The 26,226-nt window shown below is 36.0% G+C and overlaps 1 protein-coding gene across 1 annotated transcript in view; it reads right to left on the bottom strand.

Annotated features, from left to right (window-relative positions):
- The window catches only part of LOC122043469 (transducin beta-like protein 2), a 57,813-nt gene extending 32,831 nt beyond the window's left edge, over positions 1-24,982 (bottom strand). The window contains exons 1-5 of the mRNA XM_042604091.1: positions 24,947-24,982; positions 21,826-22,197; positions 21,647-21,752; positions 21,512-21,572; positions 21,124-21,419 (exon numbers count right to left, since the gene is read on the bottom strand). Coding sequence (XP_042460025.1) covers positions 21,124-21,419; positions 21,512-21,572; positions 21,647-21,752; positions 21,826-22,197; positions 24,947-24,982 — 871 coding nt within the window. The remainder of the gene's footprint in view (positions 1-21,123; positions 21,420-21,511; positions 21,573-21,646; positions 21,753-21,825; positions 22,198-24,946) is intronic.
- Positions 24,983-26,226: the final 1,244 nt, after the last annotated feature.

Raw genomic sequence — 26,226 nt, 5'->3', positions numbered from 1 at the left:
AATCATAATAAGTATAATAAAATAGCAAAGAATATTTTCTACTTATAAAAGTAGCATACTAATAGTATTAAACATTTATATTTATTACATACCTGCTCAAATACACTCCAATTGCGCTCACAACCAGAAGCACTGCAAGTGAGGCTAAGTACTTTAATAGCAAACTTTTGCAATTATGGGGTATTTGCTCCATAGCATTCCCACCATTCTGCTGGAGATAATACTCTTCTATGTCTAATTGCCACATTCCTCCCAAATAGCGCTTCTGCTTTTCAATATATAGAGAGCTAGGTAGTGATTTTATCTTGCTCGGCAATGCTTGAAACCAATCTCTCCATAGTTTCAAACAAATCATTCACCACTTCTCCACAGATATTTGAATCTGTGTATGAATAAAAATATTCCGGATTCAAATAATGTCCTGCAGTATCAGAGGTCGATGAAGTTGACATTCCATCTCGCATCAATGATCTCAAACACTTCTTTGTATTTCTCTTCTTTCTCCTTAAAGGCCTTCATAATTGTTTCTTTTGCCCTATCCATAGCCTCATAAATATAGCCCATTGCAGGTTTTCTTTCGCCATCAACCAGTCTTAGAACACGGCCTAAAGGGCCATATATCTTTAAAATATGCACAATACTGCTCCAAAATCTAAGTGTCATGATGATTTTAGCTACCTTCTTCCCCGATGCTTCTTTTGCCCATTTACTCTCTGTCCAATCCTTTGAAATGAACATTTTTCTTAAATTTTGCTTTTGTAGGTGCATTCTTTCAAGTGTGAGAAAAGCAGTAGCAAATCTTGTGACACCTGCCCGACAAAGCTCTTTTTGTCTTGTGAATTGCCTCAACATATTTACCATGCTGGGGCGAACATAAATGTAAGCATTCACACTCATTGCCTTCTTCAATGTTGCTTTAAAATCAGGCAATTTCCCAACATCTTCTAAGATCAAGTCGACGCAGTGAGCAGCACAAGGAGTCCAATACAAGTGTGGTCTTTTTGCTTCTAATAATTTTCCTACAAAAGAAGTTAGACAAATAAATAAGTTTAACATATATAAGAAAAAACATATTGATAATTTGATGAGAAAGAATTATATAGATTCTTACCAGCAAGCACATTGTTACTTGCACTATCCGTAACAACTTGAGCAACATTTACTTCTCCTACACGCTCCACAAATCGATCAAGCAATTGAAATATTTTCTCTCCAGTCTTTGCATAATCAGAAGCATCAACCGATTCGATGAAAACTGAACCTTTAGGAGAATTCACTAAAAAATTAATTAATGTTCTCTGCCTTTTGTATGTCCACCCATCTGCCATCAAACTACAACCATACTTGGCTTATTGTGTTTCACATGACTTAATGTAATCATTTGTCACATTATCAACAGCCTTTTTTTAGAAAAGGAACCTGCACCTCATGATAACTAGGTCCTTTTAGACCTATACCATATTGGCCAACAAAGTCCAACATTCTTTTGAAGCTTGAATAGTTAATGGCATTAAAAGGAATTGTCGCATCATACATCTACTCAGTTATAGCCATACAAGCTTTTTCCCTCAATTCTTTCTTATATGCCTCATTTATCGTAGTTTGTCTTTCTTTACCCTTTCTGTTTTCAACATTTTTTTTTGTACATTAGGAGCAAAATACGTATCCATTGGACCTATTTGTCTGGGCCTTTTTTTGCATATTCATTGATCTAGAACTTGTACTTGTACTTATAGGCGGCACAACTTTAGCTCCAATATCATCCATATCAATATCATCATCAAAAGGGTCTACATCCTCAAAGTCCAATATCGCAAGTTTAGACAGATTACTTTTCTCCGTCTTTTTCTACATAAAATTTTTAATTTCTTCACGTACATGAGACGGATATTTTTTGCAAGTCGTAGTATTTCGAAACCCCCCCAACAAGATGTTGTTTTGCACGATAGATACCCCCTTTTGTAACTTTTTGACAAAAGTTACAAATTAAATCATTTTTATTGTCTAGATTAACTCTTTGAAAATAATTCCATCCCGGATCTTTTGATATATATGTTGGAGTATCACTACTACCTTCCATGATAATTGAACAAAAAAATAGTCTGATAAATTAAAAATAAAATAAAATCAATATGGTACCAGCAATAAAAAAGTATTGTACAGTCTGTACCAGCAATAGCAAAATAGTAAAAAACAAAAAGCAAAACAAGACAAACAAAAATGAAAAAACAGTAAAAAAATTAAATATTGGACAGCAGCACCAATACGAACTAATAGAAGTGGAAAAACAATACCAAAAAATCCAAAACCGGATAGCAGTAGGAAGCAAAAACACAACCTGCAAAAATCAAAAAAATAGGAAACCAAAACAAAACAAAATCGGACAGCAGCACAACAGAACACGAACTGGACAGTAGCACAGTAAAGCAGAACACGAACTGGACAGCAGCACAGCAAAGAAAAGAAGACACAGAATTGCAGAAGAAAAGAAGATACAGAAACGAAGAAGAAAAAGAAACGAAGAGATGAAGAAGATGATAACAGACGAAAAAGAAGAAGAAGAGACGAAGAAGACGAAGTGAAGAACAGAAAAAACAGGAAAAAAGAAGGAAAACATACTTGGGTTTCTTCCTCAGCGATGGCGACGACGGATGAAAAAGGGTTCAGGTTTCTTCCTCCCTTCCTGCGTTCTCTTCCTCCCTTCCTACGTTTTCTTCTCCTATTTCCCGTGCCCTAATTCCAAACAACATTGATTTGGAATGTTTTTTTTTGTTTAAAATCCATATTTGTTCACGATCGATCACGGCGCCTTGATCGCGCCTCGATCGCGCCTTCGTTGAGGTGCAAAGGCGCACAAGGCGCGCGCCTGGCGAACAGCGCCCGCCTCGCGTGGGAAGAGGCGTTCTTCCCAGCGCCTTGTGTGCCTAGCGCCCCGGGCGCGCCTCAGGCGCGCCTTTAACAACACAGACTATGCGAGAATTAATTTAAATTTATACAAGTAATAATGTAATTTGAGATGTTGAGTGTCGACAGTTGCATATATATATATATGTAAAATTATTAATCTATTTATATGTAAATGAGTTTTTTAAATTTTTTTTTCTGATTATTAATCATGTATCATAAAATTTCAAGGGTTTTTGGTAAGATTGTATGATTCTACAATCTGATCCCGACCGATCCAATTCTGATCAATTCTGCATGTGACCACAATTCTACAAACTATGATTGAGGGGATAGCTACAAATGTCATCTGGAAACCATTTAGTAAACAACTTAAATGTTGCCATTGCTTGGTAGACTGTCTACTGCTTTTAATTTCTTTTTCACATTCTGGTTCTTTAATTTAGTTTGCCTCACTTTCAATAAACAATAAATTTATAAAGAGTCAATTGCTATATACCTTCAAGAACATGATAATAATATTCATCAACTTTTAGAAAATGTAACAAATATTAGCCGATGTCAAAATTTGTAATAATTTTATGCATCAACAATTAGAAATGAAGCAATTATATCAAAAACTTAGAAATATAACAAATATACTAAAATCAATATTAACACTCGTAGACATCAACATTTAGAAAACAATTATATCGATCAGTTAGTGTGTTGTTCAGAGTAAAAATTAATTTATTTTATTTAATTGCATGTCCATGTCAAGGTTTTAAAAAGTGTATAGAGATAATAATCAGTCAACCACATATGCAGTATGTGGGCACATATGACATCAATAATAAAACACATGATATTAACAAAAGTTCACAACTCTGAATAATTAAGATAAGCAATGCATATAAAAGAAAAAATTTAGAACTAAGAGACTTATAAGAGATCTATAAAAGAGAATACTCAACCTAGTGATCTATAGAAGAGAATACTAAACCGCATTAGATGACAAAATGTTTAATGCTTAGAAATATGTGAGCTTAACAATTAACCAATATATAAATTGTTTATACAAAAAGCTTCACAAGAGTTTAACCTAAGAAACTTATAGGAGAGATTATCTAACAAAATTTATAATTATACACATCTTAATGCCCTCCTGGTAGACACCCTCACTCTTTTCTCATTATTTCTCAATTATATTAGGTTTAGACTAGTTTAAACAACCCATATTTTTTTTTAATAAATTTGATCAATTTGATTTGGACTTATCTAAGGACTCAGCTACATAAGCAACTCAAATAATGACTTGCACAAATTGCATATTGAACTCTTTGGCCCTAACTCACCCCTTGGTCATATAAACCATAAGCTGTAGCTTGGACTGAATATATGTGATATGTAATGTGGTCCTTTTAACATGACTCAAACAGACTTATATAACTCTGCTGGCAATCTCACAAGAGAAGGGATTATGATATCAGTCTGGGCTTGGGATTTAGTTACGAGGCAATCTAATGTTTGATGTTGTATTTGCAGTTAATAATCATACTCTTCAGTGGGAAATTCAGGAAAATCACTCATGGTGTGATGCTCATTGATGGGGCAAGAGAATTCACAAAATATCCACTAAAGAATTATATAATTCTGTTGTGTTGATTGAACTAGAAATTGAAATATGTTTTCAACACCCATTGTAGTTGATTCTAATAATCACGTGTGCCTCATGCCCCACTATCGCTGCTGCTTGAATGCTTCAGGCATAGTAATGAAAATTGATTTTGAGATCAGGATTAGGACTGCATACTTAAAGAATCTAAATATCAGTTGCATCGAATTGATAGAATCAATGAAATCATAATGGACAAAGAAAATTTAAAAAATGAGAAAGTAATAAAATTATTCACATATCTACAGATGTTCTAAATCTTAAGACAAATCTATTATATATCATTATATAGCAAATAATTAAATAACCCAATATAAAAATAATATAGCAATTATTAATATAAGATTAATACCACAACAACAATCAAGTCTTATCTCACTAGGTGGGATCGGCTTTATATGGATCCTTTTATGCCATTAGACTCTATCCCCTACTATATCATCATTTATTCTTAAATAAATTTTATCTTATTTTATTGTTGCTAACCAAGTTTTTTTTGTCTTCCTCATTTGACGTGCATGTTTATCATAGTTTCACACCATCTAACTAGAGCATTTATTAGACGTTTAAGTACATGCATGTACCTCTTAAACGTGTTTCTCAGAGTTTTCCCTCATATAATATAACAAGTCTAACTGCGGTTTTATAGAAGTTTCCTTTAAAATTTAAAGGTATTTTACGATCACATAAAACATCTGACGCTCTCCTCCATTTCAACTATCATGTTTGTATTTTATGTAAGACATCCATCGTTTTGCAAAAATGATCGTAAATATTTAAAGCTCTTAGTTCCAAGCAACTCGTTATCTTTTATCTTAACAATTATCTCATTATATCTAATATTGCTAAACTTAAATTCTATATATTCTATCTTTATTCTACTGAGCCTAAAACATTTCTCTTCTAGTGTTCTCTGTCAAGATTCTAGCTTAGCATTTACTCCTTCACGCGTTTCATCTACCAAAACAATATCATCTGCAAACAACATGCACCACGGTACTATGTCTTGAATGCGTACAGTAAGTTCATCCATAATTAGTATAAAAAGATAAGGACTTAGAGTTGATCCTTGATGTAACCCTATTTTTATTGGAAATGTTTCAGTTACTCCGCACCGTTACATCTTTATACATATCTTTAGTTCAATATATGTTATGCTAATATCTCTCTTTTCTCGAATTCTCCGTATAATTTCTCTTGGAACTCTATCATAAGCTTTTTCTAAGTTAATGAATACCATATGTAGATCTTATCTTTGCTCCCGATATTTTTCAATTAGTTGTCTAGGAAGATGTAAGCTTCTATTGTCGACCTTCCAAGCATGACCCAAATTGATTTTCTATCACCGCGATCTTCCTTAATTTTTTTTTATTACTCTTTCCTAAGGTTTCATGGTATGACTCATTAGTTTAATACTCCTATACTTTGCACAATTTTATACGTCTATTCTTATATAAGGGAATTAGAGTACTTATCCTCCATTGATTAGGCATTTTTCATTTTCAATATCATGTTAAATAATTTTGTAAGTCATTTAATACCTTGTTTTCCTAGGCACTTCCATAACTCTATAAGAATATCATCTGGTCCAACGGCTTTTCCATTGTGCATCTTATTTAAAACTTGTTCTACTTTTGAAGTTTGAATTTTACTATAAAAATTTAAATTTCTATACCCATTCGAGCTACTTAAAGTCTTAAATTACCTAAGTTAAGTTGGTTACCTAAGCCTCTATTAAAAAGTTGATAAAAATACTTCTTCCACCGCTCTTTTATTTCTCCATCATTTACTAGTACCTATTGCATTCAATTTTAATACATTTTATTTGGATAAGATGTCCTCCTTTCTCTCACTTTAGCTATTTTATAAATGTCTCTTTCCCCTTCTTTTGTATCTAATTTTTGATATAATGTTTAAAAGTTTCATTCTTTGCTTCATTCACTACATTATTAACCTCTTTCTTAGCTATTATATATTTTCTTAAGTTTTCCTCGTTCTTACAAATATATAATTCCTTATAAGTTTTTCATTTTTCTTTAACTTTCTCTTATACTTTCTCATTCCACCACGAAGATTCCTTACTTAGTGGTGCATGTCCTTTTGACTAACCGAGTACACTCTTAGCTACTATTTTCAACTTTATATCATCTTATCCTATGTCGTATTAAAGTTATCATATATTTCACCTAATGTTTAGAAGTCGTATGTATTTTCTTTCTATTGATACTATATTTGAGGCGTATATCAAACACTACTAATCTATGCTGGATAATTAAGCTTTTTCCAAGGATGACCTTGCAATCTTTAAAAACCTTTCTATCTCTCTTCCTAACAATAAGAAAGTCAATTTACGATTTATTATTTCAACTTTTGAACGTGACCATGTGTTCCTCTCTTTTCTAAAAAAATATATTAGCTAATATAAGGTCATATGTTATTACAAAATCTAATATAGTTTTCCCTTCTTCATTTCTAGTTCCAAGCTCATAACTCTATGTACCATCTCATATTCCTCATTTTTCACTCTGACATGCCCATTTAAATCACCTCCTATTAAAATCATTTTATTTAATGAAATGTTTTGTAATATTTCATCTAGGTCGTCCCAAAACCTTGATTTGGTTTTTTATCTAATCCTACTTGTGATGTATATATGCTAATTATATTCATAATTTTTCTCGCTACTATTATTTTAAGTAGCGAAAACCTTGATTTGGTCGTCTTAAAACCTTGATTTGGTCTTCCCAAAAACCTTGATTTGGTTTGTTAAGTTCATGAAAGAACTTAACAAATAGAAGATCAATAAATCCTTGAAGTATGTGGTAACCAAATTTATATGTCACTTCCATATAACTCTTAGGATATAAGGAGTTTATGATATTTAGGGCCAACGATATAACTATATTTTTTGACAAATGTATTGGTGAGGATAGAGATGAACTACTTTGATGAGTGCAGGAAGATAACTATCCCACAATAAAAGTAAAATTATAAGAAATTTATTAAAATTGAATAATATTTTATATAATGGTTTAAGAGCCTTTTTATAAACTAGAAAAAAAAAACAAAGACTTATTGTTCTCTAATTATTGGTAATGTTGTTAGATCGTCTTAGTTACAAATAAAATATTTGCTTTCTCTTGCTCAGGTTAGTGAACTGGTAGAGTTGTTGCCGTATGACTTAATGATCATGAACTTGAGTCACGAAAACAACCTCTTACAATCAGTATTGTAAATGACGGTAGGCGGTGGCAGTCAATGACCGCCTACCGCTTCGGCCACCTAGGTGGTGTCTAAGCGGTTGAATTTTTTTTACTAGTTTTATAGATAATATTATAAATAATCATTATTCTTTATAATATTTACTTTTAATAAAATATATTAATTAAAAATTAAAATTTTAATTTAAACATTTAAAATATATATATTAAATTAATAGGATAATTTTATTAGACTTTAATTAAGTCTATTTAAATTATCTCAATCATACCTAGAAGCTGATTAAAATTATTAACCTAAAGTTATTTAATTAAACCCTAACTTTCAACTTGCCCATGTACCCTGTTTCGGTCAAGCGATGAGTCTGACACGTCGCCAGGACCATGCGGTGAGTTCGAACGTGTCATCGAGACAGCGCAACATGGGAGGACGTGTCATCGGGTGCGGGCGACAAGTCTAAGCTCGTTCTCAGGCCCATTTGATGCCTTTGAGCCCATCGTTAGCGACGCATTCGAACCTAGGCGACTCATTCAGGCTTGTCGTCAGGGGGCGACGCTTCTAAGCCCGTCGCCAAGGGCAACGCTTTCGGGCCCGTCGCCAAGGGCAACGCTTTCGGGCCCGTCGTCGGGCCTAAGCGACGCATCTGAACACATCGCGGTGGTGAAGCAACACCAACGATGGCAACAGTGGTAGTTCTAGGTGTGACGGTGGCGGAAGGAGGTGAGTCACTACATGTGGTTGATGCCTACTAGCACTACATGTGGTTGATGCCTGCCTCCTGCCCAGGCAACCACCTCGACTGTCATTTAGAACACTGCTTACAATGTAGGTAAGGTTGCTTACAATAGACCCTTCCCCAGAACCCTACATTGGTGAGAGCTTCGTGCATCGAACTGCCCTTTTTTTGTTAAGGTTAGTGCAACGCCAAATGCACAAGTTAGCTTTTCTCAATCATAATTAGAGTGTTGCGACCATAAAGTATGAGATGGTCGAATACTAAAGGGGGTTAATAACAATTATACTTGCAATTATGATTCTAACTACTCTTGCTACAATCTTTAGCAAGATCACACAAGTTACCCGACAAAAGTGAAACAAACTTAAAAGCAAGCAAACCAAATTGCTAACATGTGGTGCTTCCATAGTTCAACGGCCCCAAAACTCCTACTCCATGCCTTATGGTCCATCGATAGATCACTCCTCGAAAGTCACAATCTTTCTCCTTCTCAGTCAACTATCGGAGATCGAGAAATCTCTTATAATGTGCAAGCATTATAAGAATACAAGAGATGCTTAGAGTACAAGGGGAAAGACTTCCGATAAGGTCTAACTGACCACTATTTCATTAGCCTTCAATCCTCCACAGAGCTCCCCTTTTGTAGTCTTCAACTCTTCTTCATTCTCCATTTGTTGTAAGCTAATGTCACATATCAATCATCACTTGAAAGCACCCATCAATTGAATGATTGCACATCACTTGATTGTAATGTAGCTTTGTCAAGCTGTCAAATCAAATAGCTTCTTCTTGCTTTCCAGCTATAGCTTTGATTGACTAGATCTCAACATCAATTGGCTAATCCCAATTCAATCGATTGGCCAATTGACTAAACCACAAATAGAAATATTTTATTCACTAACTCCTCAATTGATTGGCCAATTGACTAAACCACAAATAGAAATATTTTATTCGCTAGCTCCTCAGCCCAAGTAGACTAAGTCCACAGCTCTTTAATCGATTGGATTCACTTCAAGTTGATTATAACTAATCCTAACGAACCAGTTTCATAACTAAGTTGAGTTCTACCCTCGCCCCATGCATATAAGTCAATCAATTCTCACACCTTACCGTCGGAGCTTACCTTTGCGACTTGATTTCACTGTCAAGTTACTTGTCCCTCACAAGCACTAGAACCCTTGGCTCCATGTTGTCATCTTTCATGCTTCACATACATAGTTCTCCTCCATTAATTGTGGTTAATACTACCCCTAATGCTCCTCACTTTGTAGTCCCTCAAATACTCAATGCCATCCTTCTTCAATACAAGCTGCTAATTTAGCCATGCCCAGTCATCGCAACTTGATTTTGCTCCCAAATCGTCTCCCACCATGCTACTCGTCCCTCAAATGCACCCAACGCTATCCTCAATGCTCCTTATCCTGCAATTCCTAGGATGTTTCATGCTATCCTTCTCTAATTACTATGGATCTCGAGCCATCGAACTGCCAACTTGGCCAAACCAAGTCGCCATGCTCTTGAGTTGCTCCAACACCACCTTAGTGTTTCTATCCTCGGTCACCTAATGTAATCTTTTCCAATCTCTTTGGACGTCCGAATCATTAATGTTGGAAAGAAATGATAAGGAATCAAAATAATATTGCAAAGAGATGATAAGGATCACTGAAAATAAGTAATAGAAATAATGTTGGAAAGAGATAATAAGGATGATTGAAAATAAGGAATAAAAATCATAATCCTTCAAATTAGTTATTATGTAATTCTTTGGCTTAATTATACCAATATTTTCCTAAGTTAGACACAAGGCAAAGATCATAGAGTTTTATGTATCATAGCCAAGTCCCGATTACACCAAGAGTTTACCATGGATTTGTCAAAGTCCCTTTGGACCGTCGTTGCAACTTCGAATATGAATTATTCTCTACAAATTACCCAACACAAACTAGATGGGTAGAATTTAAGAGAATGATTTTAATCCGTTCTTGGTGATTCAAGAAAAGGAAAAGTGGGTTATCTAACTGGTGAAACACGAATCCCAAAAACCAATGATGCAACGTATAACGCATAGGAAGTTGAAAATTCCATTGTCATGGCTTGGTTGATTAATTCAATGGAGCCTCAAATTGGAAAGACTTATCTATTCTACAAAAATGCCCAAGAAACCTAGAATGCAGTCCAAGAGATACTCAGATCTTCAAAAAAACATCCCAATATTTTGAAATCCGATCAAATTTGCGGAACATGAAGAAAGCAGGAATCAAGTAATGATGAAGTCTTCCACTCCCAACGTCGTAGAAGAGCAACTCTAAGGATCTGCCTTGGCAGCCACTTGACCACAATTCCATAAACAAAGAGAAAACCAAGCCAAATAACACCAAAGAAACTTGTTGGGACATTCATGGAAAACCCAGATTGGAAACCACGAAATGATAAAGATAAATAGATTATTGATACCGGTGAATCTAACCACATGACGGGGCAATGCATATCTTTTTCGAATTACAAAATATGCACTGATGAAGTGAAAGTTTCAGTGGCAAATTGGAAATACAATTACAGTGGCAAGGATCAGACACGTTTTCGTTCAAAGACTTCGGAAATCTGTCTTGCATGTTCCAAGTTTAAATTACAATTAGCAAAATACTAAGGATCAAGACTGTAAAGTAACATTTCTTTATGATCGTTGTGTATTTCACGACTTATCTTCAGGAAGATGATTGGCAATGTTGAAGAACTATCCCACTAGTTCTTCCCTACAACCAAAGCCACCAGTTAGTCTCTCTGTCCCTAGTTCAATAAATTCGGAGGTATTCTTATGGCATAGACGTCTAAGACATCTAAGTTTTCAATATTTGAAACACTTGTATCCAAAATTATTCCTTAATAATGATCCATCTTTTTTCACACTGAGTCATGCATCCTTGCTAAGCAAACCTGAAAAAAAAAACATATCCATGCACAATTATCAATCTTCAAAACCATTTCATAGATGACCATTACTCGTGCTTGTTGGGTTGGGTCTATCTCCTCAAACATAAATATGATGTCGAATATGTGTTTCCACAATTTCATAAAATGATAACGAATTTATTCTAATGTAGCATCTACATACTCCACACAGATAGTGGGGGAGAATACTTTGCTCACTACCTTAGGGATTACCTTCTCCAAAACATCATTTTTCATCAAAGCTCATATCCATTTACACCTCAACAGAATGGGATTGCAGAACGGAAAAATCGACATCTATTAGAGGTGGCAAGAGCTATCATACTTACCAATTATGTCCCTCATCACTTTTGGGTGACTCTATCTTAATTAGAGCCTACCTCATCCATAGGCTTCTATCAAAAGTCCTTAAATTTAGCACACCAATCAATTATCTCTAAAAAAAAAATTCCCTCATATCCATTATTTTAACTCTCTTACCAAAACTATTTGTATGTCCAATATTTGTAAATGACAACAGTCCTGCACATATGAAAGTTGACCCAAAAGCCCTCAAATGCAACTTTATTGGCTACTCACCCACTCAAAAAGGATACAAGTGCTACCATCCTATCATAAGAAAATTATGTGTCCTATGATGTTACATTCTTGGAGGATGAGTCTTTCTATTCTAATGATTATTTTCGGAGGGAGAATTCAAGGGAAGCTAATCACAAAGAACCTTCAATCTTTTTACCTATGTCAACCTTATTCATTAGGACTCCCCCACCTTCATCATCACATGATGTAATCTCATAAATTAGTCCAGAACCTTTAGAACCTTTGCAGCCTTTACAACAATAAAATGAAACAATTCTTTATTCAAGGAGACCCCAAGTTACTCAACAAGTCCAATCAACAAAACCGATGGCGGATCCACCACAAGATCCACAAGGAAATGTTCCTATAGATGATCTAGACGTTCCCATTGCCCTAAGAAAGGGGATAAGCAAGTGTACTCAACATCCAATTGAAAGATATGAATCTTATGTCGGTTGTCTAACAATCACAGGCATTTGTCCCTTAACTTGATCATGTGGAAATTCCTACAAATATATATGATGCCTTGAAAAATTCAAAGTGGAAGGTTGCTTATTTTGAAGAAATGAAAACACTGAATGATACTGACACATGGGAAATACTAAATCTACCCAAACGAAAGAAGGTAGTAGGTTGTAAATGGTTAAATGGTTTTTTTTGGGTCAAAATAAGGCTGGAAGGCAAGATAGAGATACATAAAGCACGTTTGGTGGCTCAGGGGTATACACAAACATATGGGTTTGATTATAAGGAAACATTTGCACATGTTGCAAAGCTAAATTCTATAAGGATGCATCTATCCTTTGCAGCAAACTTAGACCAAGAATTGTAGCAATTAGATGTTTCAAATGCATTTCTAAATGAGACTCTTAATGAATTACTACCTGTTCGAGAACAAGGAAACATCAACATTAGTGAAATTGAAGAAATCCCTATACGGATTAAAACAATCTCCTAGGGCATCGTTCACTCAATTCAGCATTGACATGAAAAGCTTTGGGTACAACCAAAGTCCAGCATTGTCATGAAAAGCTTTGGGTACACACAAAATCAAGCAAATCATTCTCTCTTCGTCAAACAGTCAAGGAATGAAAAAAAAAATCTATTTTGATTGTGTATGTTGATGATACGGTGATCACGGGTGATGACAATGATGAGATTGCAAACCTCAAAGGGCTGCTATGATCTGAATTCAAGGTAAAAGACCTTGGAAGACTCAATATTTCCTTGGAATGGAAATAACTAGAAACAAAATCGGGATTTTCATTTCCCAAAGGAAATATATCATCAATCTACTAAAGAAACAAGAAAACTTGGTTGTCGTTCAACAAGTACTCCAATGGAAAAAAAAAAAAATGGAAGCGACAAAATACAAAAGATGATGCCCCAACTGATAAAGAGCGGTATCAACATCTTGGAAAATTAATCTATTGTAGTGGACCAAATTCTTCGATATTTGAAAGGAATTCCAGGGAAAGGTATGATGCTTAAGAAAAGTAATAATAGAACAGTTGAAAGATTTGCCAATGGATTGGGTCGATTCAACTTGAAGATAGACACTCTACTACGGGATATTGCGTAAAAGTTTGCAGGAATGATGTTACATGGTGGAGCAAGAAGTAGTGCAAAGGCAGAATTTCAAGTCATCGCACAAGGGATGTGTGAATTAATTTGGATTGATGTTGACCTTCTTACTAAATTGTTGCTGAAGAAAATGTGTCCAAATCGGGAATGATCGATATACATTCACAAACTTGAGGAGGGAGTGTTGGAAAGAACTGATAAGAATCACTAAAAATAAGGAATCAAAATAATGTTGGAAAGAGATGATAAGGATCGTTGAAAATAAAAAATCAAAATCAAAATCAAAATCCTTCAAATTAGTTATGATGTAATTCTTTAACTTATAGGGATTTTTTCCTAAGTTAGACGTTAGACAAACATCACAGAGTTGTATATATATTTGTATTATTTTTCAATGAATTAAACACAGATTTCTTCATAATTCTTTTCTTTATTTCAATTAAGCGTGGCATTTTGGCCTTGTCAAGTCATCATACATTATCACCTCAACCTCGTCAAGTCATGAGCTTTCTAAGTTCGTAATGTGTTCCTGCAAGTCCTTGCATACTCAAACACATATATCAAAATACAAAGTAAGGCTTAACTTAAACCTTTTGCCTAAACATGAAAACCCAAAGTCGCACTAGACCACTTAAGACGCGATTGAACATAGAGTATGCACAACGTAAATGTAAGAACAATAAACACAAAGATCAATTCACTAACTCAAAAATATAACATGGTTCGGGCCTAAGTCCTACTTCATGGTCTAGCGATCTATTAGATGGATAAAACTAAAATTCCCACTATAAAAAACTCCTTGCCAATCACATTAAAACATGTTGGTCGCATACGACCACTCAGAGTATGATTGCACCAACATATACGACCAATCCATCCTAATAAAATACAAATTTTCTACTTTTATTTTGATTATGTTGACAAAGAAACTTACAACTTTAAAAATTAAACTTTAAACTTCCTAATTAAATCTTACAACTTTAACTTTTTAATTTAAAACCTATTCTTAAACAACATCATTCTCAGTCACTAAAAAAAGCTGTACATAAAAAGAACATTTGCATCACCAACTCTATATAGCATAATTTTATCATTGTATTCCTTTGGTTAGTCCTTCCAATAAAGAAGTGGTGTATTTTTCTTATAATGAGTTGACTTTTATTTTCTTTCCTTTCAATTTTTCAATAAGAAGACATTCCAACAAGAGGTTGAAATGCTCTATCTTGTGCAGCAAGGAAAAATCAATATGTAAGGGCGAAGTCTTGAATACAACAACAACCAAATCTTATTACACTAAGTGGAGCCGGTTATATAGATCCTTCTATGTTATTGCGTTTTATCTCCAACTATATCATCATCTATATTTAAATAAATTTTATCTTGTTTTATTATTTCTGACCAAGTCTTTTTTTTGTCTTTATCTTCCTCATTTGATCTGCGTATTTATCATAGTTTCATATCGCTGGGGCATTTATTGACCGTCTAAGTACATGTCTGTACCATCTTAAACGTGTCTCTCGAAGTTTTCCCTCAATAGATGCAACTCCGACTTTCTCTCTAATACTTTCATTTCTTATTCTATCAATCCTCGTATATCCACACATTTACCTTAACAATTTCATCTCTGCAACTATATCTTCTATTCATGTACTCGAGTCATAAGCCAACCTTCGACGTCATATAATATAGCAGATCTAACCGCAATTTTGTAAAACTTTCCTTTTAAGTTTTAGAGGTACTTTACGATCACATAAAACACTTGATGCTAACCTCCATTTCAACCTTATATCCTCCATTTAAGTTGTAGGGTGAAGTCTTGAATAGCTCGGTAAATTATATATTTTCTAATTTAAAATTTGAACTATCATTTACATAAGTTAACCAAGTAAGCATGAAAATTAAGCTTCTCACTACAAGATGGTGAATAAATGTAAATATTTTTAAGGAGTCATTATGGGATTTTTTTGGTTAATTAATACATAGACATAACCTTTATGATTCTCCTTTGGTCTACAAGGTGTATTATATTTTTTATAATAATCATTAATGAAATTTTTATGAACAATAGATCTCTCAGCTCTATGGAAAAAAGTAAGTAAAAAACTAAATTGATAGTCTAGCAAGCTTTAGACTCAAAAATGACTATAAATAAACACACCTATTCATGAACCTATCACATATCGTAAAGTTGTTTCCAATGTTCAAAGGTAGCACGTTGCGATAGAACTTGTCACTCTCTTACAAAGAGTGGCACATGGATTCTTCTCACTTTTTCTCCAGCAAGTCAACAATTGGATAAAATTAAGTTTATAAGGTGAAGACTAAAGTAATAAATGCATTAAACATTATAAGGCATCTTGTCACAAAAGGTTTTGCTCAAAAAATCGAAGAGATAATGAAAAAAAAACTTTTTGCAAATTGTTTGCAAAACATTTATTCATATTCTTTTAGTGATTGCTACATCTCATAAGTGGTAGGTTTATTAGATAGATATGAAAATTTTCTTTCTTATTGTCATTCTCACCAAAGATTATATGATTCCGCCCCATAGATTGTCTCACAATCTTAATTAAATATGCAAGTTATGACAAACTTTATAGTCTTAAACAAACATCTACCCCCTATGTATGTTTGAAAAAAAATTCAACTACTTTACAATACGATTTCATCAAAGTCAGTATGAGTTTAAATTATCTATTCAAGTTACTTCCAAAAGTATTGACAATAAGGTTAATACAAACAATGACTCTAAAAGGATTTAAGTCACCAAGAATTTTTTTACAATCCCATTTGATCTTTGCTGACTCCCTTACTTTTGGTGTATCGAAATGAAATTCAATTTAGATATGTTTCATCTCACTTATGTGAAATATACTTATAAGTCGTTATCTCAAGCAAGTATTTCTAATAACAAATTTGCACATTCAATACTCCACTAATGGAACCCTTCTTTATTATCCTTCTCAATAGAGACAATTAGTAGGTCTTATTTATCTCATGATTGCTAGGTAAACAATGCTTTTGTGTAATTTGGTTAAACCATGCTATGTTACTTTGATGTATTAGCATTAGGGTTTAAGTTACGTGTTTCTTGTGGTTTTATATGTACATCAAGTGTGCAAAAACTAGTACATCTAGAATAAGGAGCTTGTTGTCTTTGAGCTAAAAGGTTCGAATCAAAGTGTCATGTAAGACTCAATGGCTTGGCCACCTAGAACAAACGATAGAGCTTTGAAGATGTTCAAAGGGCTTTATGACATAAAGTATTTAGTACTTAAAGTTGCAATCATGGAAATCATAGAAGACTCGAGGGCATGGAGAATGAATCAAGTGGTCGATGCTTGATAGCTCAATGTCCTAGATCGAGAGAGTTGTAGACATGTGAAATTATGAAAGTGAAGTTTTTTGCATTTGGAAACATTATCATATCAATGTATAATTGACTAGGTAGTGAATAGGCTACTTAGGGCTTAGTTGTGAATCTCTTGGCCAAGGGACTATTGTCCCAAGTCATAGTTTGTCAATCAACTCAAATCTCAGGCTTATGATGGTGTTAGCGAAATAAGGGGATTGTACAATTGTACAAGACTAGAATACCATATTCCAATTGATTCAGCCAATTGACTAGATTTCACAATTCCAATTAAGTGGATAAGAGTCTGAGCAACAAAAAAACCTATTTGAGCTCATGTAGATTGGAAAGATGCACAATCAAGTTGAAGGATGTGCAATCAACTAAAAATAAAGTCATTAGAGTAAAGCATTCACAATTGAGTGATCCAGTTGACTAGACTAGTATTCCGGTCAATTAGAGACCTAAAAATCATATTTTCTAGGTGAACATTGAGACTAATGGTACATAATCTCTTAGAGAGCCTTTAGGCACACATAAGTTATTGAAACCATCTAAATTGTGTGGTGCATAAGGAGCTTATTTTGCTCTTTTTTGTTCTTTCACATCCTTTCACAACTTGGAAATTTGTTTGAGAGAGGTTATAAGTAGTTTATCCTATTTCCTCTTGTGAATGGATCATTAATAGTGGATTTACAAGGTGATACAATGGGAGCATCATAAATGTTAGAGTAGGAGTGACTTCTTCAAACCGGGTTATATTCTAGTGCTAGTGTCATATTTATTTACTTTATTTTATTGCATTCACACTTGACACAAATCATCTCACACGAGCTTAATTGTCTTTTTTGTTTGAACGAGGAATGATCCATTTAGGGCCCCCCCCCAAGTCAAACCATCAACAACCCTATAGGTGCCATAAGAGCAAGTACTCATGAAATTAAAGTCATATTCAAGATCAATGGTCGGAATCAACTTTTATTGACCTACATTTGACATAATATTACCATTTGGAAGATAAAAATGCAAGCCTAGCCTACTACCAGATTGATTTAGATATGGCACTAGACCATTAGTAATGAAAGAGGGGTATGTAACTCCAAAGATAAGGATTAATAGTTGCATGATTTCAAATTTTGTGTCGTACCGAACGAAATTTATCGTTCCGCCTGCCAATCGGCATGACCTGCGAGGGCCCACACGAGGCCTCACAGCCGCATAGAGGACTCACGCAGGGCCCATGGTCGCATGGAGGCTTCGCGCAAGTCCTCTCTACATGGCCGCACGAGACCAGGATGTCGTGCAAGGCTGTTGAATTTTTTTTCAATTTTTATTTTTTTCTTTATTTTTCTAATAGTTAATTCTTTCCCCCTCTTAATTATTTATCCTTCCTCCTCGTATTTTAATTTCTTTTTTATTCCTTTCATCCTTAAACATGGAAAAAATTCCTTTTATTTTTTTTCCTTATTCCTTTCCTCCTTAAACACATAGGAAAAAAAGTACTCCATAAACTAATTAAAATAAATTTAATTTAAACTTACCTATCCTAATTATTATGTCTAGACTTTATTTAATCCTAAATTGACTTTTACTCAATTTTAATTTTTAAAATATTAGTTTACCTGATAGTAAGTATTTATAATAATTAAATATTATAATAATATTTTTTAATTAATATATTTTATATTTAAAAAAGTACGGGGCACAATACAATACTGAAACTATATCATTTTAGTCGTAAACCAAAACTCCGATACGACTTGAAATTTTAAATCATAGACAATTGATTAAAATAGAGCCAATGGTTAGTACAAGAGCAAAGGAATTATGAATTAAGCTTATAAATCTGCATGAAGGTTCCTGAAATTCAAGGCTCTTAAAATGGATCTCCTTGGGACAAATTGCAACATTCAAAATGGAAGATAGGTCTTGGCACAAACGCATGCAAGATTCAAGGCCTTAGTGGCCTCACAGCAATCAGAGAAGGAATCACAAGTTAAGATAGAGGAATACTCTAAAAAAATTTTACAAAGAGCTCAATGTCGACATTAGTTGTGGACTCTTACGCCACGGTAAAGAATCTAGACACAAACACGTTGGAAGGTTGGAGGACATGTTTGCCACCATGGAATTTTGTAAGGCAAAGGACATGATGAACACAGGGATGAAAAGCAACACAAGATTGTATGTGGCTCAAAAGGAAGATAAGAAGGAAAGCTCATCATCATCATCACTAAGGAAAGTCATCAAGAAATTTAAGAAGTTAAGCACAAGCGGCATCAAAAGATTACTAAGCATAGAAAAAGGAGCAAAGAAAAGAAGAGAGTTGTACCTTGCTACAATTGTCACGAGAAAGGTATATCAAAAGTGTCCAGAATTAAAAAAGAGAATGGGTAACGTAGAAAAGTGGGTAAGGTAAAGAAGAAGAAAAATAAGCACTTCTCTCTAAAAGCCAGATTTGATGAAGCATCTTCATTGGAAGAAAAAGAACAAAGGTTAACAAAGAACTATTAGGCCCTAATGGCACTCAATCAAGACAAGTCATTAAGAAGAATAAGAAGTTAAGCACGAGTGATATTAAAAGATCAAGTATAGAAAAAGGAGCAAAGAAAAGAAGATAGTTGTAACTTGCTAAAACTGTAATAAAAAAGGTATATCAAAAATAGGTACCTAAAATTAAAAAAGAGAAAGGATAAGGTAGAGAAGAAAAAGAAGAATGAACAGATCTCTCAGGGCCACATGTGATGATACATCCTCTATCAAAGAAAAAAACAAAGGCCAAAGAAGAACTACTTGGCCCTAATGACGCTAATCAAGGAAATCCACCAAGAAGAATAAGAAGGTAAGTGACATCAAAAGATTACTAAACATATAGAAAGTGAGAAAAATAAATGAAGAGAGCTGTAACTTGTTACAATTGCAATGAAAAAGCTATATCAAAAGGGAGTGTCCAAAATTAACGAAGAGAAAGGATAAGGTAGAGAAGAAGAAGAATGAACACATCTCTAAGGGCCACATGGGATGGAACATCTCTTTCAAAGAAAAGAAACAAGGCCAAAGAAGAACTCTTTGACCCTAATGGTGCTAGATAGAGTAAGCAATGAAGGAGCAAGGTTTTAAAACCATTTTCTATTTCAGTGCAAGTATGTCTTGTTTATTTATTTTATTCCGCTAAGGTTTTCAAACCACATTTCTAACAATTTATTATTTGTGTTGTTTGTACGAGGAACAATCAATTTATTTTAAGTCAATTCATGGTTACACCACCTTCCATTCACTATGCAACTATGGTACATATTTTTTGATACATTTAAGGGGCACACATCAAGGATTATAGTATCTAGCTACTTTTGATTTCCAATCGTCCCTGACTCACAATGGGTAGACAAGATTGATTAATGACCATATATCCTCCATGACTTTTGTATTTAAGGTCCTCTCTTGTTTTTTGAATGGGAAAGAAACTACCTATTGTACCTTATTTCATACCTCAACTAAAGTTCATAGGTTTTATCATTGTCAAGCATGGGAGCTAGGCTCTCTAAACCAACTCCTATTGTAATAACAAAAGTGCAATTCATATTTCCCCTAACAATATGCCTCACAAGAGGACCAAGTATATTGAAATTAAATGCCATGTTGATTATTGATCTTTCTTTTGCCACAATTACATAATAGATTGACTTACTAAGGCACATGTAAAGAAGCAATTTATTTATCTTCAGTTCAAATTGCATTAGCAGCATATCTCCAGTTTGACAAGGGTGTTAAAGGAAGGCATGCTTTCTGAAAGTTGCTTATATTTTTTTTTGTCAATTATTCTTTACTATTTTTCTCCAATGTTTCTGATATTCTTTTCCTACTTTGTTGATGTCATGTGTAGAGGATTCACATCCTTGTTCGAGGATGACACTATTGTATATACATATGTGTGTAGATTCATCAAACAATAGCATACAACAATTTTCTGATTTTCTCTCCACAGTTAACAGTAATCCTTTCATTATAAATGTATTGCAATTTTCTAGGATATCCAACCTTGATGCACTCCATTTGTCTATACCATCATCCTGACACAAATTTGTAGCCATAATTTCTACCTTATAGCAAGAAACTGCAATCACTAATCATTGAACAATAGTCTACCTTCCGAGCATGACGCAATGATGGTGCTCCCATCTGCACTGCCATATGTTGCAGAAGCTGTAGAAAGATTTATCACGGAGCTCTGATCATGTATCTTCCGGTGCTCCCACTTGATCTCAGGAAGGGGAAGCTTTGCCTGCTGGTTTCCATCACCAGAGGGCTTGGCAGCTACATCCGCGTACAAGAAAAGAGATGAACCCAACAGCATCTGAGCTGCCACAACAACAGAAGAAGATCCGTCAGAGAATGCAATCGCAGTCGGGTGAGCACCGGCTGGCAAGTTGATCCTCAGAGACCTATGGTACAGGATCACCAAATAGATTAAAATAAATGATAGAAAGCATTGGCAGATCTGCTTCATTTGAGAATTAAACCGAGATATTCGTACTTGAAACTTTTACTAGAGGCGTCATCAATCCTGAAAACCCTAATAGCACCATCGGAGCATGCTGCAAATAGTAATATCTAATCGTAAATTATTTTGATTAGTAGCAAGAACGAATAGAAATTATACCGAACTCACAGGTGGCTAGGTTACGACCGTCGGAGGAGAAACTGACGGCGGTGACCGAGTCTCCGTGGCCTTTCAAAGTGTTGAGGTCGAGATGATGGTGCTTTCGAGTGTGACTCTGCATGGCCAGGAAAAACAATTATAACTAGTTCAAAAGTGGATCGATGCCGACTGAGGAGGAGGGAAGGAACCTTATCAACGACGGAATGGAATTGAGGCTTGTGCTGATGTCCTTTCTTGGAGGCAGCAACGGAGGCGGAGGCGGAGGGAGAGGGAGGCGGTTTAGTGGCGTCGGAGCGCTGCTGTGTGGCAGAGGCCGCAAGGGTGGAGATTTCGACTCTCCTGCGGCGGAAGTAGTCGGCGAAGAAGAGGAGTACGAGCAGGCCGCCGACGATGGAGGAGATGAGGGGGATAGAGAAGAAGGAAAAGTCTGCAGTTTCCATCGATGAAGCGATCGATGCGAGGGGAGAAGGGGATGTGTTTTTTCCTGAATGCGTATGTAGCTTGGCGAAGTCAGGATAAATGGCGATCCGAACAGAAGTGGGGTTAGTTTTGGCATCCGGCTAAAGGCAAAACACTCCAAAGGTCAAATCTCCATGTCTATAAAAGAAAATATTATAATTGGATCGTAGCTGTAATATGATTGTTATTAGTTATGATTTCTTCTTTAATTCATCATCGTTTTCTCAAATTATAATTTAATTAGGGATAGATAACCGAAAGTCATCCTGCTCGGTGCTCAGTGCTCGGTGCTCGGTGCTCGATAACCGGGGCACTTGCCCACCTTTGACTGTCTCTGGGTTACCTCTTGTCATCCGTACCGACTCAAATTATAACATGAAGAGAGGGTGAACCCAGAGAGGGATCGTAACTAATTACGATCAGATCGTGACCACGATCCCGTCGGAATGGTAAGTGGTGCATCCCTAGTCCACTTTTTTATGGACCAGGAGATCTGGCCTCTTTAGCATCACGTGGCAAAAGGCGATTATGCTTGTCCCAGCGTCCCCTCTAGTCCGCCCCAGGACTAACACGAAGAAGATAAATCGTGGTAACTAAGCGGCAAGTGGAAGGGGGTGAAACCAGCACCTTGACATCACGAGACGACTGTGAGTAGACCCACACCCAGTTCGGAATTTAAATTTGATGATCCAAATTCCACATATGTCGAATTAGTTAGAGAGTGGCAAATTAGTTAGAGAGTGGCAGAGTTATTATAATTGAATAAGGGATCAATTTTTAACAGACGCATGTATTAAAAAAAAAAAATCTTTCTCATCCTCTAATCAACTTGGCAATAGACTATAACATCATAATTTATCTCCCTTCGCATAACTTGGAGATTGACATCAATGTTGTTCGTTTGTTTTTAGACTGTACATTAGTTTTGTCTTTCTTTTATTTTTGCTTTTTTTTTTGTTATTTTATTTTTCTGTATTAGAACTTTAAGTGGAAGAAAAGGGATGTAGGAAGTAATGCTCCCAACTACACGGTAAAGAAAGACCTATTTTGACAAATTTCATCATTTAGATCACATTTTCAAATTTTTAATATTTTTCATTCCATTTTTTTTGGATTTTATTTCCCCTTATTTCTATTTTTTTATAGTCCCAAAAATTCAAAAATATTGTTAGGGTTCAATTATTTCATCTTATATATACATGCATTTTATCTTGTAGATTCTCCCATGTCTTTTGATTTTGTTTGTGTCAATATTTAAGGATAAGACCAGGAAATCTCTTATGTGAACAACTATGGATGTCTAATATCAGTATTTCAGTGTGTGGTCAATATTTCAGATTTGATAAGCAACATGATGAATAACACTGAAAAAAACTCTCAGAGAGTTTTGGACACCAAATTTGACAAATCAATCCTTCTGCATTTATTACTCTGAATTGGAGGTAGACTTCGAGTTATGGCAAATCATATATTTATTACTGAAGTTTCATCAACTTTCTAGCGAGGACCCAACATATATCTGTTGGTGCGGGTAGCACTAACGGTCTAACCCAGGTTTTGATGAATAACAAATAGGTTAAGTTAGTTGTGTTGTTGTCTGACACTTTGATCGAGTGTGCAGGAGAAGTCCAGACAGGTCGACGGGCTGACCAGATGTCTGGCACGAAGTCCAGCTAGGTCGACGGGCTGACCGGATAGCTGGTGAGAAGTCCAAGCGGGTCGACGGGCTGACCGGACGCTTGGCGAGAAGTCCAGCTAGGTCGACGGGCTGACCGGATAGCTGGCGAGAAGTCCAAGCGGGTCGACGGGCTGACCGGACGCTTGGCAAGAAGTCCAGACGGGTCGACGGGCTGACCGGACGTCAGGTAAGTCACTGGAGGGGCGAGGACGCGTTCCGGGAAGGGAACATTAGGCGTCGATCCGGCTTAGATCCATTTCGGATATCTAAGCCGAGATCGTGACTAGATTCCGGAAAGACGGAATCTAAGTCATACTCTTGATGCTAATTTTATTACTTAGCGTATCTGTAAAAATGTGCTAACAAACCGTGTTGCGAGGTTTATTTGCCTCGCACTAACACCGCTTGCGGTGAGGAATGAGGGTCCGGCGCGGAATGGCTCCGGCGCCGAAGTCCGCTGGAAGGATCCAGCGCCCGAGACAAATTTTATCCCGGGACGACGCTGACACTTGGAGCATGCTGGTTGGGAGTGTTACGTCACATTCAGCGCCGGAAGGATCCAGCGCCGGGCAAAGATATAAAGAAGCCCAGGCGGAGCTCAATATATCGGTCTTCCGAGAACTCGAGTCCAATCACTCTGCCTCTGCGCTCCAACGACGTTCACAAAGCTCCGACGACTCACTCCGGCTCTCTTTTTAATTCATTGTTTGTCGGTTAGCTTTGTTTTCTTTCTTTTCATTAGCAATATTTGTACGTAAATTGTAATTATCCGAATTGCTAGTGAATTGCCCAACGTAAGTACTCAAGGAGTACGGGCCTTCGAGTAGGAGTCGTCACAAGGCTCCGAACGAAGTAAAAATCAACAGTGTTCATCTCTTTACTTCTTTACTTTTTCGCTGCGTTTTAACTCGAGATTTTCGAATCGATATTCACCCCCCCTCTATCGAATTCAACGGTCTTACAATATCTACAGGAATTTCATATGATGTGCTTTAGATTGAAACCCCATGGCATATCAAAAGAAGATTTAGATTGAAATTATATATTAGCCTTCGAGCATTTCCATTCTCACTGACTGATTTAGCAAAAAATTGATTATATTGTCTCCCATCTAATTCTATCACGAGTTGATTCGAGATAAAGAAATCATTTCTAGCGAGGTTTTTTCTTACTTTTAGGACCGCAGCTATCCTGAGGAGAGGGAACATCGTTACAGTTGAAGACCAATGACTGCGCAAACCACGCTGGTAAGGATGCCCGACTGAAGTTGATGATAGAGATGAGCTGCAACTCACCACTCGCTGGGATGCCGCCTCCACCTTCTTCACTGACAGAGAGCTCCGACTGGGATGCAAGATGGAGAAGAAAGGTCTCGCCGAAGAAACCACTCTGGCTCTACCCGATGGCCGCCAATGTTGCAACTCCGTCAGAAGTCGCTATTGTCACTTCTTCTACTTCAATAGGGAAAGAGGAAAGGGGCGCTCACAATTTTGAGAAGAGAAAACGCAGTAAACCAAAGCCACCAACAACCCTTGAACTGGGCCCATTTTGAGCCTCCACTGAACCAAACCAAACTGAATTGGTTGGTTTAGACCAAAGCGGACCAAAGCTTGAATGAGAGTTTAAGGTTATTCAAATTGGGTTTTTAAATTAGGCTCTTTCTTCTCCTCTAAACCTCTAACGATTGAACTCAACCATCACTTGGACCAAACAAGTATTCTTCTCCTCAATTGTTGTTGTAGGTCCTGGTACAACCGACAAGAGGAGATAAATTATCTGAAATAATAATTATACCCTTCTCAAAACTTTTGACTTATATTAAGAAACACTTGTTAGAAAAATAGAAATAAATTGCATGAAATGAAACGAGACTACCGAATTTACTTGTTTTGCAACCTAGTGTGCTAATCCAAGACAAGTAAACCGTACTATCATAACTTCTTTATTGAGCAAATTCTCGGAGGTGGAGAAGCCCAGTACAACGATTAATAGCACAAAAAATAAAAACAGAGATTAGAGACTCGAATACAAATGTTGTCTTGAAACGAAGAGGACCAGAGCTCTATTTATAGCATTCTGGTCGAACTAGTCGTTTTGCTGACGTGACATCTCTGAGCGCATGGACCCGCTCCGAGTGCCCCCAACTATGCGCCTTATCTACTCGCAACAACTATTCAACAGTGCGATGATAAAACTTTATCATCGTCGGAGTACCTGGACTAGTCTAGGCGCTCAGAGTGCTGCTGGCGTTGACCCGAACATCATCCGCAGCAACGTCTCCTTGACGAAGCGCCTGGTCTGATCTTAGGCGGTCCGGGTGCCCAGACCTCTCAGGGCGCCCTGAGTCTAGGCGCCTAGACAAGTCAACACTGGGTTGACTTGTCTGGTCTTCTACTCCGGTTGCTTAGATATTCTTGCTCCACCGAGGTACTCTTCTGCAACTTCTCATTCC

Source organism: Zingiber officinale, chromosome 1B, assembly GCF_018446385.1.
Source record: "Zingiber officinale cultivar Zhangliang chromosome 1B, Zo_v1.1, whole genome shotgun sequence".
In the NCBI taxonomy this organism is placed as follows: domain Eukaryota; kingdom Viridiplantae; phylum Streptophyta; class Magnoliopsida; order Zingiberales; family Zingiberaceae; genus Zingiber; species Zingiber officinale.
The sequence above is the reverse complement of the archived record's forward strand: the minus strand, read 5'-3'. Positions and strand labels throughout refer to the sequence as shown.